Consider the following 13,581-nt stretch of genomic DNA (forward strand, 5'->3'; position numbering starts at 1 on the left):
ACAGTATATGATTGAAGGCAGTGAAACTGTTTTTATTCAAAGTTACACAGTATCGTTTTTGCAACTGACCTGTATCTACAGCATTACTTGGAAAACTTGCAGCTGAAGTGCAGTTGATAGTGTGTAGTCTGCCAGGTATTAGCTCCTTAGTGTGCTCTGCCAACCACCTTTAGAGATCTCATTGGAAATGGAGCGTAACTTTTTCCACAGCAATGCAACCGCTGCCTTCAGGCTACTTGTAAAGCAAATACTTCACAATAAAACCAAACAAAAAAGGCCCATACTGCAACTCACCGAGACAATAAACACTGTTTTAAAACTCTCTCATACTTCAGTTAGAATGAGGTTTTGGGGTTTTTTTGGTTTTTTTTTGTTTTTTGTTTTTTTTTTTTTTTTAGATTACTCAGACAACGTGTTTGATGCATTTAAAGAATGTAATCTGCTTGCTTTCACAGACATGGGAGGGTTCCACTCGCTTAAGCACCATATATAATAACCAGCACACCAGTATGAAACAACACAGCAACATCAACAAAAACCAAGACACAGAATTAAGAAAGATTATGAAAATTTAATGATCACATGAGCTATATACATTGATGGCACATGACTTGCATTCAGTTATCCCCTTCCTAGAGCTGGAAGTTAAGTTTGATACAAAAATATCAACAGCCAATAGTACCCCAGGGAAGGAGAAAAACCAAATGAAACCACTCTGTTGTTAAAGTGCATATCTGATGTGAGTTCCACAACTAACTACAGTCCAGGGCTATCAAAGATATAGTGTACAGGAACAGCCCAAGTTAAAAGCAAAGGAAACTTAGATTTTAAATAATAACTGATATTTTATGTAAGATATCCTTGCATCTCTTTCCACCATACAATTTTTACTTCAAGAATTCTTTGACATTCTGCAAAACAGAACAAATTCTGCCTTTCTATCACTCTTCATCTGCGTTTCCTCAAGAGATACTCAGGTAAAAGTTCATTAACTTACGCTCATCAGAATAACATTTTCTTAGGTACTCTGTTTCTTCTGCTTACTTCCTTTTTCCTTCTCAAACTCAGCTATTTGATTGAATATGTTAACTAAGTTCTGGGGCAGGTTTCTTTTAACGCCACTTTCTGTCTGTGCTGTTCCATTTAAAGACATTTCCTCATCTGGTTCCTTTGTTTTATTAGTCTCCTCGTAACTTCTTTTCCTATCCTTACACTCGCTTTCATTTTTATGCTGACTTAACACATGCCTATCACTATCATAACTTTTATCACCTTCATGTAAACAGGTGCTAGAATACGATCTGTACTTTCCCACTGACTTACTAGAATAGTCAGACCCTGCTGGAGACATATAATACCTGTCTTGACCTGAGCCATATTTTTTATACTGCTCTTTTCTCCCCTCTACGTCCCTTTCGAATTTCCTAAAATAACGCATCCTGGGTTTATCATCTGACTTATGATATGAACCTGAAGAACCCCTCCAACTGGAGAAAAATCTATCTGTCTTACCATATTTTTCAGTTTTGCTACTACTTGGCAGAGTTCTGAAGCTACTGTAAGAATCTCTTGAATCTTCAGACCTACCTCCAAAAGTGTCTTCATCATCGCCTGAAGTCCTCGAAAAAGAACAGTGTCTGTCTTTCTCTTTTACCTCTGTTTTTGGACACACTAAGCTGTCCTGGCTTTCCAGCAGTTTTTCCACTTCAAAATTTTGGTTAAGAAAAGAAGCAGAGGTATCAGCCGGAGGTGAATACCACTCCTCCTTCCTAATCTGATCTTTATAATGGGAAGAAACTCTAGATGAGCATTTTTTGGAGCTGCGGGCAGACTCAGATCTATTCCGACGCTTTTTCTTATGTTTCTTGTGATCAGAGGAAGAGGAGGAAGAAGAAGAAATTGATACACCTGATGATGAATCACTTGATGATGACGACGATGACGACGAGGAGGAAGTTGATACTTTCCTTTTCTTCTTCAACCTAAAAAATGTAATTAACCTGTGAGATAACCTTCATTATTGGGCAAAAATTGTATGTGGAAAGCAAATCTGTACTCCCCAGAGTCTGGCCAAGATTGAACTGTGAGGCGTGGATAGAAACTGAGCCTGACCTGGCAAGGCAACTTGAAACGTCATTTCTTTATCAAAAAACTAAGATTGAATCCACTGAATGGTTTGTTATAAACGGCATCTTTCCCTGTTTAATATGGCATTACACTTCACAAATACTTCTCACTGCAAAGTATTTTTTAAACGACTTCTCTTCCACATATATCTCCATTACAGGTTATATGCCTTAACGGACACTACCCACAGAGAAGATTCTGAAGGAAAAGCAGTTTACCTAGGTAGCAGTTCTACCTAGCTTACTGTTGGACAATCTGTTTGGAAACAGACTGTTCAGTCTTATCTGCACTTATTGCCACATAATCAGTATACTGAACATAACAAAGTTACCTTTTTTCTTCTTTTAAGAGCTTACGCAATTTTTCTGCGCTTGATTCTACTTTCTTTTCTTTCTGTCTCTCTTCTTTGGCTGCTTGTTTCTCCCTCATTTCCAAAGATTTCTTTTTTGAACCCAAGCATCATAAAAAAAAATCACATTATAAGTGTTAACGCAGGTATTTTTCCCCATGTCCCCAACCCCATTCAAATGTATAATTACACCAGGGATGTTTTACCAGGATTCCCACATCAAGAATTAATATTGTTCAGGAGTTTGGCATTGGCCATTGTGATAATCGGGTTTACATTAAGGACCATTTTGCAGTTTTTATTCCATTAAAAAAAAAATGTATTTGACCAGCCATTGCAGTGGTACCCGTGATCCAGCACACCGTGAAGCACAGATCCCCAAAGGTATAGGTAGAATAGGCAGAATATGCAAGAAAAACATAGTATTACCAGCATGAAGAAGAAAAAAAAGAAAAAGAAGAGAAAGGTTTGAGGGAAAGTATCATTATTGTAGTTTACAGGTAAAACATGGCAGAACCCATTTTAAAATGTATTTGAGTTGGCCACGTTTAAATACAAACCGTTTTGTAACAATTTCACAGACCCGTTTGATGCATAGTTTACGTAAGAAATCATGTTCCAAGGGTTTGTTGGTGATGAGCAGCACCAGATGTCAGATACAGCAACAACGGTCCAATTCAGAAGAAAATGCATTGGAGAAAAACACATAATCAGTATTACAGGAAAACACATTTCAGTGTTGTTTCAGCCATTCTAGCACAACAGTGATAGTGTCAGACTTATGTGTTAAGACACAGGTAAATACAGAAAAGCATTTATTCTCACCAGATGAATAATCCTTAAACTAATTAAGTCTATTGAGATCAGACTCCTGCCACTTACAGCCCTAACAAATAGCTCTGTTCATATTTGGAGAGAGCAGAAAGTCTGATTATCATTTTCAAAACTTAGCAACTGTCTTAACAGATAGAACAAAGGAAACCCTTAATTGCAGTTAAGGCTATGCAAGCCACAAACAATAGCAAGCATGGTGTTTTTTATCTGCTCATTTTATCAACGACCCATTATACCAGGAAAATGCTAAAGGAGAAGAAAAATTATCTCCTACTTGTTGAGGATATCCTTCATTATTTTAACTGACATCTCTTTCTAAAGCAGTCAAATGTGGATAGTGCTCAAATGCCATACAATGGTTTATCTCTGATGTAGTTCAGTTTTGTTACAAAGATTGTCATTATCTCCTCTTCCTTCCCACTTCTTTAAACGCAACTTGTCAGCATTATGGCTCCACCAACTGAAGAAGTGTCGATTAGGGCCATCTACCCCCATCTATGTACTTCCTTATGTGCAGAAGCACAGAACAAAACAAGCCTGTTCCTCAGTGCTCTATTTTACTCTTTGATCCTCTCTGGAAAATAACACAAGTAAAGGAGATAAAAGATATGACAACTCAGATTAGCACAGAGACCCAGCAGGGCTCACCTGGGAAACATGCTGCATACAAGAGAAGAAAAAGACAACAGAGAAGAAAGCTAGGACAAAACTGCCTGCCCACCTATCCTCTACTTCCTGCTGTTTTCCTTTAAATCACCTCTTCATTTCCCCTCTCATGGGATCCTCCTGTGAGTTAGCTTTGACTGGTGTTACTCTATCTTTTTGTAATTACCCTAAATGACAAGGACCTGGCTGGTACAATGGTGTGCAATGTTTATTCGGCTTGCCTAAGCATTTTACACTTTGCATTCACAGAATGTTTTAATTAACATTGCTAATCATGCTCATGTGATGGAACATTCTTATCCTTGTTTTGGCTGACAGGGTTAACAGGCTTTGCTCTTTCCCTGTCTCCGCTGTTTTGCATTTCTTTACTCTCCTGTTCAAAACAGTGGAGTCATCAAGAAGTACCTTTCTTCTGGTAGGTATAGCCATAATGCTTACTATAAAAGATTCACTGTGGAGAAGGGAAGCAGAGAATAAGACAAACCATCAATTTAAACTCTCCCTGTTCAAAAGATTTAATATGATTTTTGATGTTCACTATATGAAGAGAAAGTAAAGAATCACCTGCATGTGCTTACGGAGTTTTGTTAAAGCCTCTTCAGCTTCCTGGAAAGTCTCATCCAAACTTAGGGCTTTCTTATAGTAATTCTCAGCATTTAGTAGTTTGTCTTCCTCTTCCAGCCTAAAATTCAAGTGATAATTCATACACATTTAAGCCACAAATTTTGACAGTTTTTTCTTATTTTAGGACTACCTTTCTTATTTGCACTCTGACACTACCACTGCATCCCTCCAAGACCCTATCTATGATCTTAGCCTGCCTTCATAAAGAAGTAAAATGGTACTTCTGACATGTTATCTCCTAATCATCATCAGTAATACTGTTCTTTGAAATTTCAATTCCAGTTTCAAAAATACCATCTCTCTCTTCTTAACACAGTGCTCAAAAGAAATCTATTCCCTGAATATACAAAAGTAAAATTTCGTGTTACAGTGGTTAACCACTATTTCAGTAGAGTAACAGAACACAACTTTTTTTACAAATACTTTCTTTAAAAAACCCACAAAACCCACAACCTATTGGAATAAAATCAAACATTTCACAAGACTTTATGCAAGCCTGGTATCCTTCCAGTGAAAGGATATCAAGGATTAAACCTCAAATATTTTGTCAGGATTTTAACTGGGATAGGAAAAAGTGTAAACCAACTGCACAAGCAAATATATTTCCAACAAAGGCTTTTTTTTTTTTTTTTAAAATTCCCCCAAACGCATAGCCAGGAAGGGAAGATGCCATTCTGTGTCCTAACTGGAATGGTATTAAGAAAACATTATGAGAAAAATTGTCAACAACCAAACAAAACCATAACTCCAACACTTACTGCCCGCCTCTTTCCACAAGTGTCTGACAGAGATATTTTCTTGCATTTCTATGGGTAGGACAGTTTTCTAAAGCAATTTCAAAATCACCTATGGCTTTGTTCAGACTTCCTTTTGTTGCATACCTGGAACAAGACAAAAGTTGCACAGATGTTAGTGATGTTTGTCTTTCACAAAGTAGAAAGACCAATGAAACAAGCAGACTTACAGAGCTCCACGTGCTACCAAAGCTTCAACGTTTTGTGGATCAATTTCCAAAGCCTTGTTGTACTCATTCATGGCTTCCACATGGCGCCCGACCTTAAAATAATCAACCCCAGCCTTCACACTGGAGAAAAATATTTAGAAAATTTTATGCACAATTAGCCTGAACATATTTTATACTGTTACTTACAACTTATGGTCCCAAACATAGTGATAGGTAATAAAACTTGACCTTGTTATCACGTAATAAACACGAGCATTTTAAATTAATGCAATATTGACATAATTCCACAACAACATACTGTCTTCATCCAAAATCTTAAGGCACTGGAGAGCATTGCTGCAGACAGTGCTACTACATTACACTATTCTTCATTTATGTAATGAATATTTAAAGCACTTTTCTGCACAAAACTCTATGTGTGACCTACCACCATTAAACTGGAAGAGGCTTAGTTATATCCAAAATCACCATTAGACCAACAACATGAGGCGAGATGGGGAGATAGTACACACTGAAACCAGTTCATCTCAGACTGGAACATTTTCAGGTTTTATATTTCATATTACCTGAATCTTTCTTCTACATTTGCCAAGAGATTAACTTTTTGGAAGATAACTGATATGAATGGAATTTCAGAACTTTTCATTATGCAATTTAAAAAAATAAATAAATTTATATTTAACATTACAAGCATTTTTTTTCTGCAATTAATCAAAGCTGCAAAACACTATTGTTTTAAGAAAAACACTTTTTATCATAAATTCTGAGGCTTCACGCAGATTTTGTGGGAGTTTGTGTTGGTTTTTTTGGTTGTTTTTTTTTTTTTTTGTTTTGAGCTGGTAGATTCAAGTTTTTCCATGAATTTTTTTTACAGTTTTAGGAGACAAGTTTCTCTTACTTCTGCCTCCTACACTCTGTAGCACACCCAAATACACTGCATAGCATAAAAGCAAAAGCACCTATCCAGAGCTGCTGTTCCAAATGCAGCCAGGGAATTACATTTAACTTTTCAAAGGCAGCAGGTGTGCTTGTTAAATCTAAGGTTAAATGGCATGACAAGCAGTATTTGGTCATTCAACACCCAGTTATAAAATGGGAAATTGCGGATTTGGTGTTCTTACAAATCTTGCTCTCAGCTCATGAATGGGACAATGTATTATAAATATTCTTAGAAGTTCTCCCTTAAACCTGACAAGTATTTTGGAACTGAATCTTGAGACTTTATCACGTACATGGTTAGGGTTTCAAGAAGATCTTCCTGGTTACATCAGTACACGTGGTGGAAAAACTGGTTCAATGTGTATTTTCTTTTAAAAAATAGAACCCGTAACCTAACTTAACAATAAGCTCTGACAAGAAAAAGCATTACACACCATTTCAAGGCCCAAGATGCAGATTGCTTTTTCCTCAATGCAGGTGCAAAATCTTCTTCACTGAAATTTTTACTTTAAGGAAAAAACAAACAAGAACATCAAGTCGGCCTTCTGAGTCTACAAAACTAAACTTACAATACATAATGCAGTTAAAATAAGCTGAAACATTATTTATACAACACCCTACTGCTCTCCCTCAGTCAAGAATGTTCTTTCATATTTCTGAAACCATTTTTTCCCCAACCCATTCTGAATGTACTGAACTAATACAGCTGCAGTACATTTAACAAAAATATACCATACAGACACCTGCTATGAGGCCTAATATATACAGGCTCGCAACATCAATTGTTGCTTATGTTTGAGCCTATTTTATTGAAGGGGTCAGATCTATTACTAAAACAAACATTGTGAATAAACATCTGACAGAAAACAATAAAACTTACAACATCCTGCATTTCAATCCAAAGATGCTGACAAGATCTAAGCAGTAAATTCCCCAAGTATTTGGTATCTAATATTTTGTGTGATAGGGTATCTTGCTTATTCAGAGCAACAGAATTTCAAATGTGAATTTCTTCCTCTAGAGGAGTTTGCTTTTAAATATTTAAGGACACGTAAGCTGCAGTCATGCAGATCAAAATGAAAAAGGTTTAAGTATAAGTGGTCTAGGACTTCCACTCACAAGTCTATTTCAGTGGATTAGAATAATCTCTACAAAGCTATAGGAACAATGTAAAAATCACTTACATTTGAAGACTTCTCAACAACGACGGTGGATTTGATTCACTTAGTCCTAGTTTTTCTGCTAAATATTCAACTAACGATGGATTAGCGAATCCTGGGGAACGATGCAAAACCTCTTCAAAGGTCTCTGCTGTATTAGCAACTTCCAGGCTTCGCCTTAAAAAAAGGCACCAATATACACAAACACAACCTCACAGACACTATACTCCATTTTATGATGCTTATAATTGCTTTAGAATAAAAATACGTATACTAATACTTATTACTGCTCACAAGCTGTTCTCTTTTACAGGCATATATTTTCCTACTATTTAGCAACCCTTATATAGTTTAGCCTAAGCAAGCTTTTGAAACCTGTTTTGGCACTCATCTAGGCATCTCCAGGACATATAAAAACATTACAAAAATTGCACAGATAGCTGTTTTCTTCTGTCTTCTAGGGGTAATTTTAAAACTTTAGAGTTTCATATTCTGGTCTCCCAAGCTTTTTTTTTTTTTTTTTTGGAGTGGTGAGGGGAAGGGGATTGTATGGTTTTGTTGGGTTTTTTTGTTAACACAGTCCCACAGTGACAGATACCTCACTTTGCTTTTTGCTTTCCTTACATTTTGGGAAAGATGCTAAAAGACCAACCACACTTGACATATCCAGAAACACATAGATCAAAAAAGACAAACAACAAAAAGTATGGAATCATCCAATTAAATCAGAAACACCATCGACAAATTTAAAGAACAGTCTGCCAAAGATGCTTTTCAGATACACTGAATACACCTAGCAAGTATAGCTGAAGAGTATATCCTTACCTATAATGTAATGGGAAGTCATCGGAAGTAATTACGCCTAGTTTTGTACTGGAAAGATTGGGTGGAAGAGCTGAGCTGTAAAGTGACACCGTGAGCTTCTCATGGTAACGATCAACATCCTTGATTGCAGCTATAAAAATCATGAAAGTTAGATAAAATTACAGAAGTATCTCAAAACCGAAACAGATTCCTGACAACTTTTGCAGCTACTTGCCTCGAATAAGGTCTCCAGTTTGATAGTAAGATAATGGATCTCCGTGGTTGCTTTGAGAAGGCACATCTCTCAAAGGACAAAGAGCCTGCAATAGAAGAAAGGCGGAATACCATAAACAAAGCCCAAAGTGGTTTTTTCTCCCCAAGATTAAGCCAGAAGGTTAGTTTAATCTTAATGCACACATCAGAACTGTGATAGTTAAAAGCATGGCTCGATTCAAATAAAAATTTATGCATCCGTAAATGATGAACTTTTCAGCTCAAAAGTAATAAATATGGAGTATGGGTCATTAAAAAAAAAAAAGCATTTACTGGCTCAGCAAAACATCTGTCAGCAAAACAAACTGTTCACAAATTCAGATACTGCCCATGATCCCAAAGTTCAGTTTTACACATACCACTCCATTAAGAGATACAAGAGGCAACTAATACATTAAAAAGTTACTACTTATCAAGAAAAAAATAAAGCCATATCTTACAGTGATTTCTAAATCTGAAATCTCCCGTATGATACCACTTCCCAGACAAATCAACACCATGAAAAAGCCAAATTCACGAATAGAAGTAATCTTCCCAATCACGATATCACCACGTTCAATGTCTCGAAAAAATAATTCTCTCCTGTCTTCCCTGGGAACCTCCATGAACCGTTCCAGGGGAGGCATTACAGCATAATACTCTGCAACACAGGAGACATTCAGTTACAAACCAACCAAGCTACAGCCGAAAAACACAAAGTACTTCATAATAACAAAATATATTAAAATCTAATGTATTTATACTAACAAGACGTTTATGCATAGCCTATAAAAAACAAGAGCAGAAACTTTCACCTTGGTTTTAAAAATCCTGCTAATTGAAGCGCCCTGTCCCTACACTCCCCAGCGGGCATGACAGAGAGACCCCGTCCCAGAGAAGCCAGCGCGCAGACTTACCTTCATTTTCTTCTATTGTGTCGGAGAGAGGCCCGTTGGGTTTCCACGAATGAGCGAAAAGGAGATCAGCTTTTTTGGCAATGAAGCGCTGTATCTCGGTGTCAATGCTCTCCCTCCCTTTCCTAAGGGAAGGAGAACCCGGTGAGAAACACCCCGCGGCCCCCTCACAGCTCGCTCGCTCGGTCCCCTTGACCGCACCCCCTCGGCGACCCTCACCAGGAGCCCGGCGGGTTCGGGGCTCCGCGGGGCGGCTCGAACGCAGCCCCCGGCGGCGGCAGCAGCCCCCGGAAATCGGGGTTGTCGTGCTGCTCGGCGCGGAGCAGCGAGAGCAGCGTGGGGCCGTGGTAGCTCAACGCCTGACGCAGCAGCTCCCGATCCATACCGCCGCCGTCTCGCCCGGAACAGGAACCAGAACCGGAACCACCCCCCGCCCGGCCTGACGCGACAATACGGGGCAACGCGCATGCGCTGCGTGGAGGGGGCGGGGACAAGAGCTGGGGGTGGGAGCAGACGGCCGCAGCGCCCCCTGCGGAGCAGGAGGACCGCTCTGCGGGACAGCGGCAGCACCGGCTGCTGCGGGGTCCCCGCCCTGTTTGCGGGGCGGGTCTCCAGGGTTCCCGCTGCCTGTATTTAAAAAGTACTGCGAGAATAATAAAAAATAAAACCTAAAAGGTAAAAATGACACAGATGGCCGGCGGCTACGTAATTTCTCGGCAGCTCGGCAGCGCCGGGTGGCGGCCGCGGGCGGCCCCTAACGGCTGTTCCCGCGGTGGCCATGTCGGCAGGGGGCGCTGCGCCTCCGCCGTGCCTGCGCCGCGTCCGGCTGAGGCGGAGTGCGGCAGTCCCGGGCCCGCGGCGCGATCCCCGTGTGCCGATAGTGGCATTCAAATACAGATTTTAAAGAGAAAAGGCTCTGCTTCCTCACCGGGGCATCTCGTTCTGAGGGGGCGCAGCCTGGGCACTTCCCGCGAAATAGGTTTCTCCGGACGTTGACTGAAGCGTGTTTGTTTCAGAAGGTAGAGATTCTTCAGATCTGAGGAAACAGCACTCGAGAAGTTCTTGATTAGTTCTTTAATGTTTGCACTAAATTACAATGAAGAGAATAAAGGAAAGAGCATCACAGACCCCCCGGCTGTGTGCAGCTCACCCTGGAGGTGACGGGGCCCACGTTGAGTGTAAATAAACTGCAATATTCGTAATGCTCTTTCTTCGAATTGTCCCTCCGACAGGCCTCCCATCAGAAATTCATACAACTGAAACAAAGAAGTGTGCGGGCGAGAGATGTTCTGTCTCTGTCAGAATAGTTGTACTGAAACAAAGGGTAAAATGGGCAATTATCTCGGGAAAAGATAACGCACTGAGATTACAGTTGAGCCATTAAAATAGGCCTAATGCGGGGTTCGGTGCTTCAGTTTACCAGCGCTAACTTTAGATGCTAAAAGACACTTAACTCAGGAGGCTCTTCATGCTAATCACCTCTTCTAGCTAATGGAGAAAGGTGCTTAAAAGCAGCTGGAATTAATCCAAGTCTATTAGAAAGATCACAGTTCTTCAGTGCCCAAGAATAATTTGTCCCTGGCATTGCATTCAATAATTAATGGGGGGGGGGGGGGGGGGCAAGAAAACCCACTGCAAACGGCATAATGTCACTTTTACCCTCAGTACAATGCTGAAGAAAAAATAGCAATCTGGCTGTCAGCAGATCAGTGACACAAACTCTTCTAGGAAGCAGCATGACTGTGAGGGCAAGGATCATATCAAAGACACTGGTCTCAGAAGCTCACTTCAAAGCCAGCAGGGATATCACTGGTATAGCAGACTTGGGGAAGGCACTAGAAGGGCAAGTTTATATTTTATTTTCATTTCATGTCCCCCTGTTTTAATATAAAAGATAAAGGTGGCATAACACTTATTATGTACCAAACAGCTGTCAGAATTTTGATTTAAAGTCGTCTTGATCTAAATAAGACCAGGTGTGTACTTAGATTTCGGGTTACCATGGTGGGAAAAAACCACGAACATTAGATGGAAATTTCTAGACATTAAGACTGATTAGAGACAAATTGAGATGGAAAGGTTAATGTACCTGCAAAGATCCAGTGCAGAAAGGGACCATTTCCTGGATGAATCACACTGCAAGTGCAATGCCCTGAACTGTGTTGCACAATTGCAAATAACGGCAGTTTTATTTGATGGAATGGTATTTTGAGGAAGAGTTAATTTGTGTTGCTTAGCAAATACAAAGAGCTAGCAATAAAAAAAAAAGTTGTTTGAAGCACGAAGTCTGCTTGTGAAAGTATTTCTCCAGTCTCATATGCAGATACACACATACAATGTACAAGAAGTAAGACATTATGAATAAATACTTAAATGTGTTGTGGCTTCTGGACTTAACATACCAGCAAAAAATCATGGTAAAAGCTGAACCACCTCCAATTATGGACTCTTCTTACAGACATTTTCTTCTCTGAGTAGAAATCAATTGCATTTTAGGAAATTCAGTAATTTATAACATATTAACACAGAGAATGCAGATTAGTTGCCCTGAATATGAAGGTTAACTTCATATTTAAAGTGATCCTTTCTTTAACTAGACCCAACAAATTCTGAAGTTATCTTAATCAAACAAACTAAAATACTCCCAATAATTCCACCTTCAGCAATAGCTTTGCCAGAGCAGGGCATGTGACCATGAACTTGTATTTTCTTTCCTATTTTTCAGGTTATGATAATGAACTCAGAAGCAAAGCAAGGCAATGGCACACTGTGTTGTTCCTCCTTACTCAGGGCACACAAGAGCCTTTGCCATCCTTTTCTCTCATGTGATAGTGCCTGGATATCCATTGAGCTCTTAAAAATATCTCTTCATGTTTTCAAAACAGCAGATTTTTTTTTTTCTTTTCAATTTTGGCTTGTTTTACTTTAGCTCCCCAATAGGAAATATTTTTGATAGAAAGATATAGCAGCCACCACAGTTCAGGCAGCGATAATGCTAAATGGGACAGTATGGAATAAACCCAGGGGTATATATACAGCTTAAGAGATCCCAGGCCTGAGGAGGGGGCATGCTCCATACGCTATGATGTCATTTATTCACTGTTCCATTGACTTAGGAACTGCCTGGATGAATAGTGCTTCACCTCGTGCTAAATAAACAAAGAGAGTGGGCAGGAAGTGTCCTGATTCTGCAGGAGAAAGTGATAGAAGTCAACACATTGCCCTACTCACAGAGGAGCATTCCAGATACTCTGAAAGCAGACATGTCTGAACGAGTTTGATGTAAATTTTCTGACAATTTAGGTCAATGCATGATAAAAGGTAGCTCCCAAAATCCATCATGCAGCCTGTAACTTCCACAATACAAAGCTTATGAATTTACAGCAAGCTAGCTTTGAACCCAGGGTCAAACTCTCAGTGATAGGGCTCCTGAACAACCCCAAAACTGATAGGCATGGTAGAATTTCAAAGTGGATATGTGAAATACTAAGCAGATTTTCATCAAACCCCAGTAAGCACAGTTTGAATGCAACAAGGTCAAGCTGCTTTTCAAATGTTCCCAAGTATCCAATATCAGTGGTAAAGCTTCCAAGAAAAATCACATGGAGGAAAGGATTTTGTGTCAAGAGCCACATTTTATCACTGACAAAAAGATTAGATCCTCCAAGATCATGCTTGTCACAAAGTATTATTTTCTGCAAAGTTTGGGCAGATTTGAGACAAATTTTAGCCTATTGCAAATGGGAGTGAAATGTTCAACTAAATATATTCTTTGGGCAAAGAAATACGAAATTAATAGTACTTAAGAGAATTAACACAAAGAGCTATACTTCCGGCTGTGTTGTCATATTTTTGGCAAATTCTGCCAAAAGCAGTCCTGCTACCAGACTTTCTGTTATTTTACAAAGCAGCAAAGGGATTGTTCAAAGATAACATGATATCCAAGAT

The 13,581-nt window shown here is 39.4% G+C and overlaps 1 protein-coding gene across 1 annotated transcript; it reads right to left on the reverse strand.

Annotated features, from left to right (window-relative positions):
* Window positions 1–554: 554 nt before the first annotated feature.
* TTC14 (tetratricopeptide repeat domain 14) lies at window positions 555–10,059 on the reverse strand. The gene is made up of 12 exons (XM_054835567.1): window positions 9,853–10,059; window positions 9,637–9,758; window positions 9,181–9,380; window positions 8,703–8,787; window positions 8,489–8,618; window positions 7,688–7,840; window positions 6,938–7,009; window positions 5,565–5,684; window positions 5,359–5,481; window positions 4,541–4,658; window positions 2,459–2,568; window positions 555–1,982 (listed from the first exon to the last, which is right to left on the reverse strand). Exons 1-12 carry the CDS (start codon window positions 10,014–10,016, stop codon window positions 1,019–1,021), a joined length of 2,361 nt encoding a protein of 786 aa, XP_054691542.1. The 5' UTR covers window positions 10,017–10,059; the 3' UTR covers window positions 555–1,018.
* Window positions 10,060–13,581: the final 3,522 nt, after the last annotated feature.

This window comes from Grus americana, chromosome 9 (assembly GCF_028858705.1).
Source record: "Grus americana isolate bGruAme1 chromosome 9, bGruAme1.mat, whole genome shotgun sequence".
Classification (NCBI taxonomy): domain Eukaryota; kingdom Metazoa; phylum Chordata; class Aves; order Gruiformes; family Gruidae; genus Grus; species Grus americana.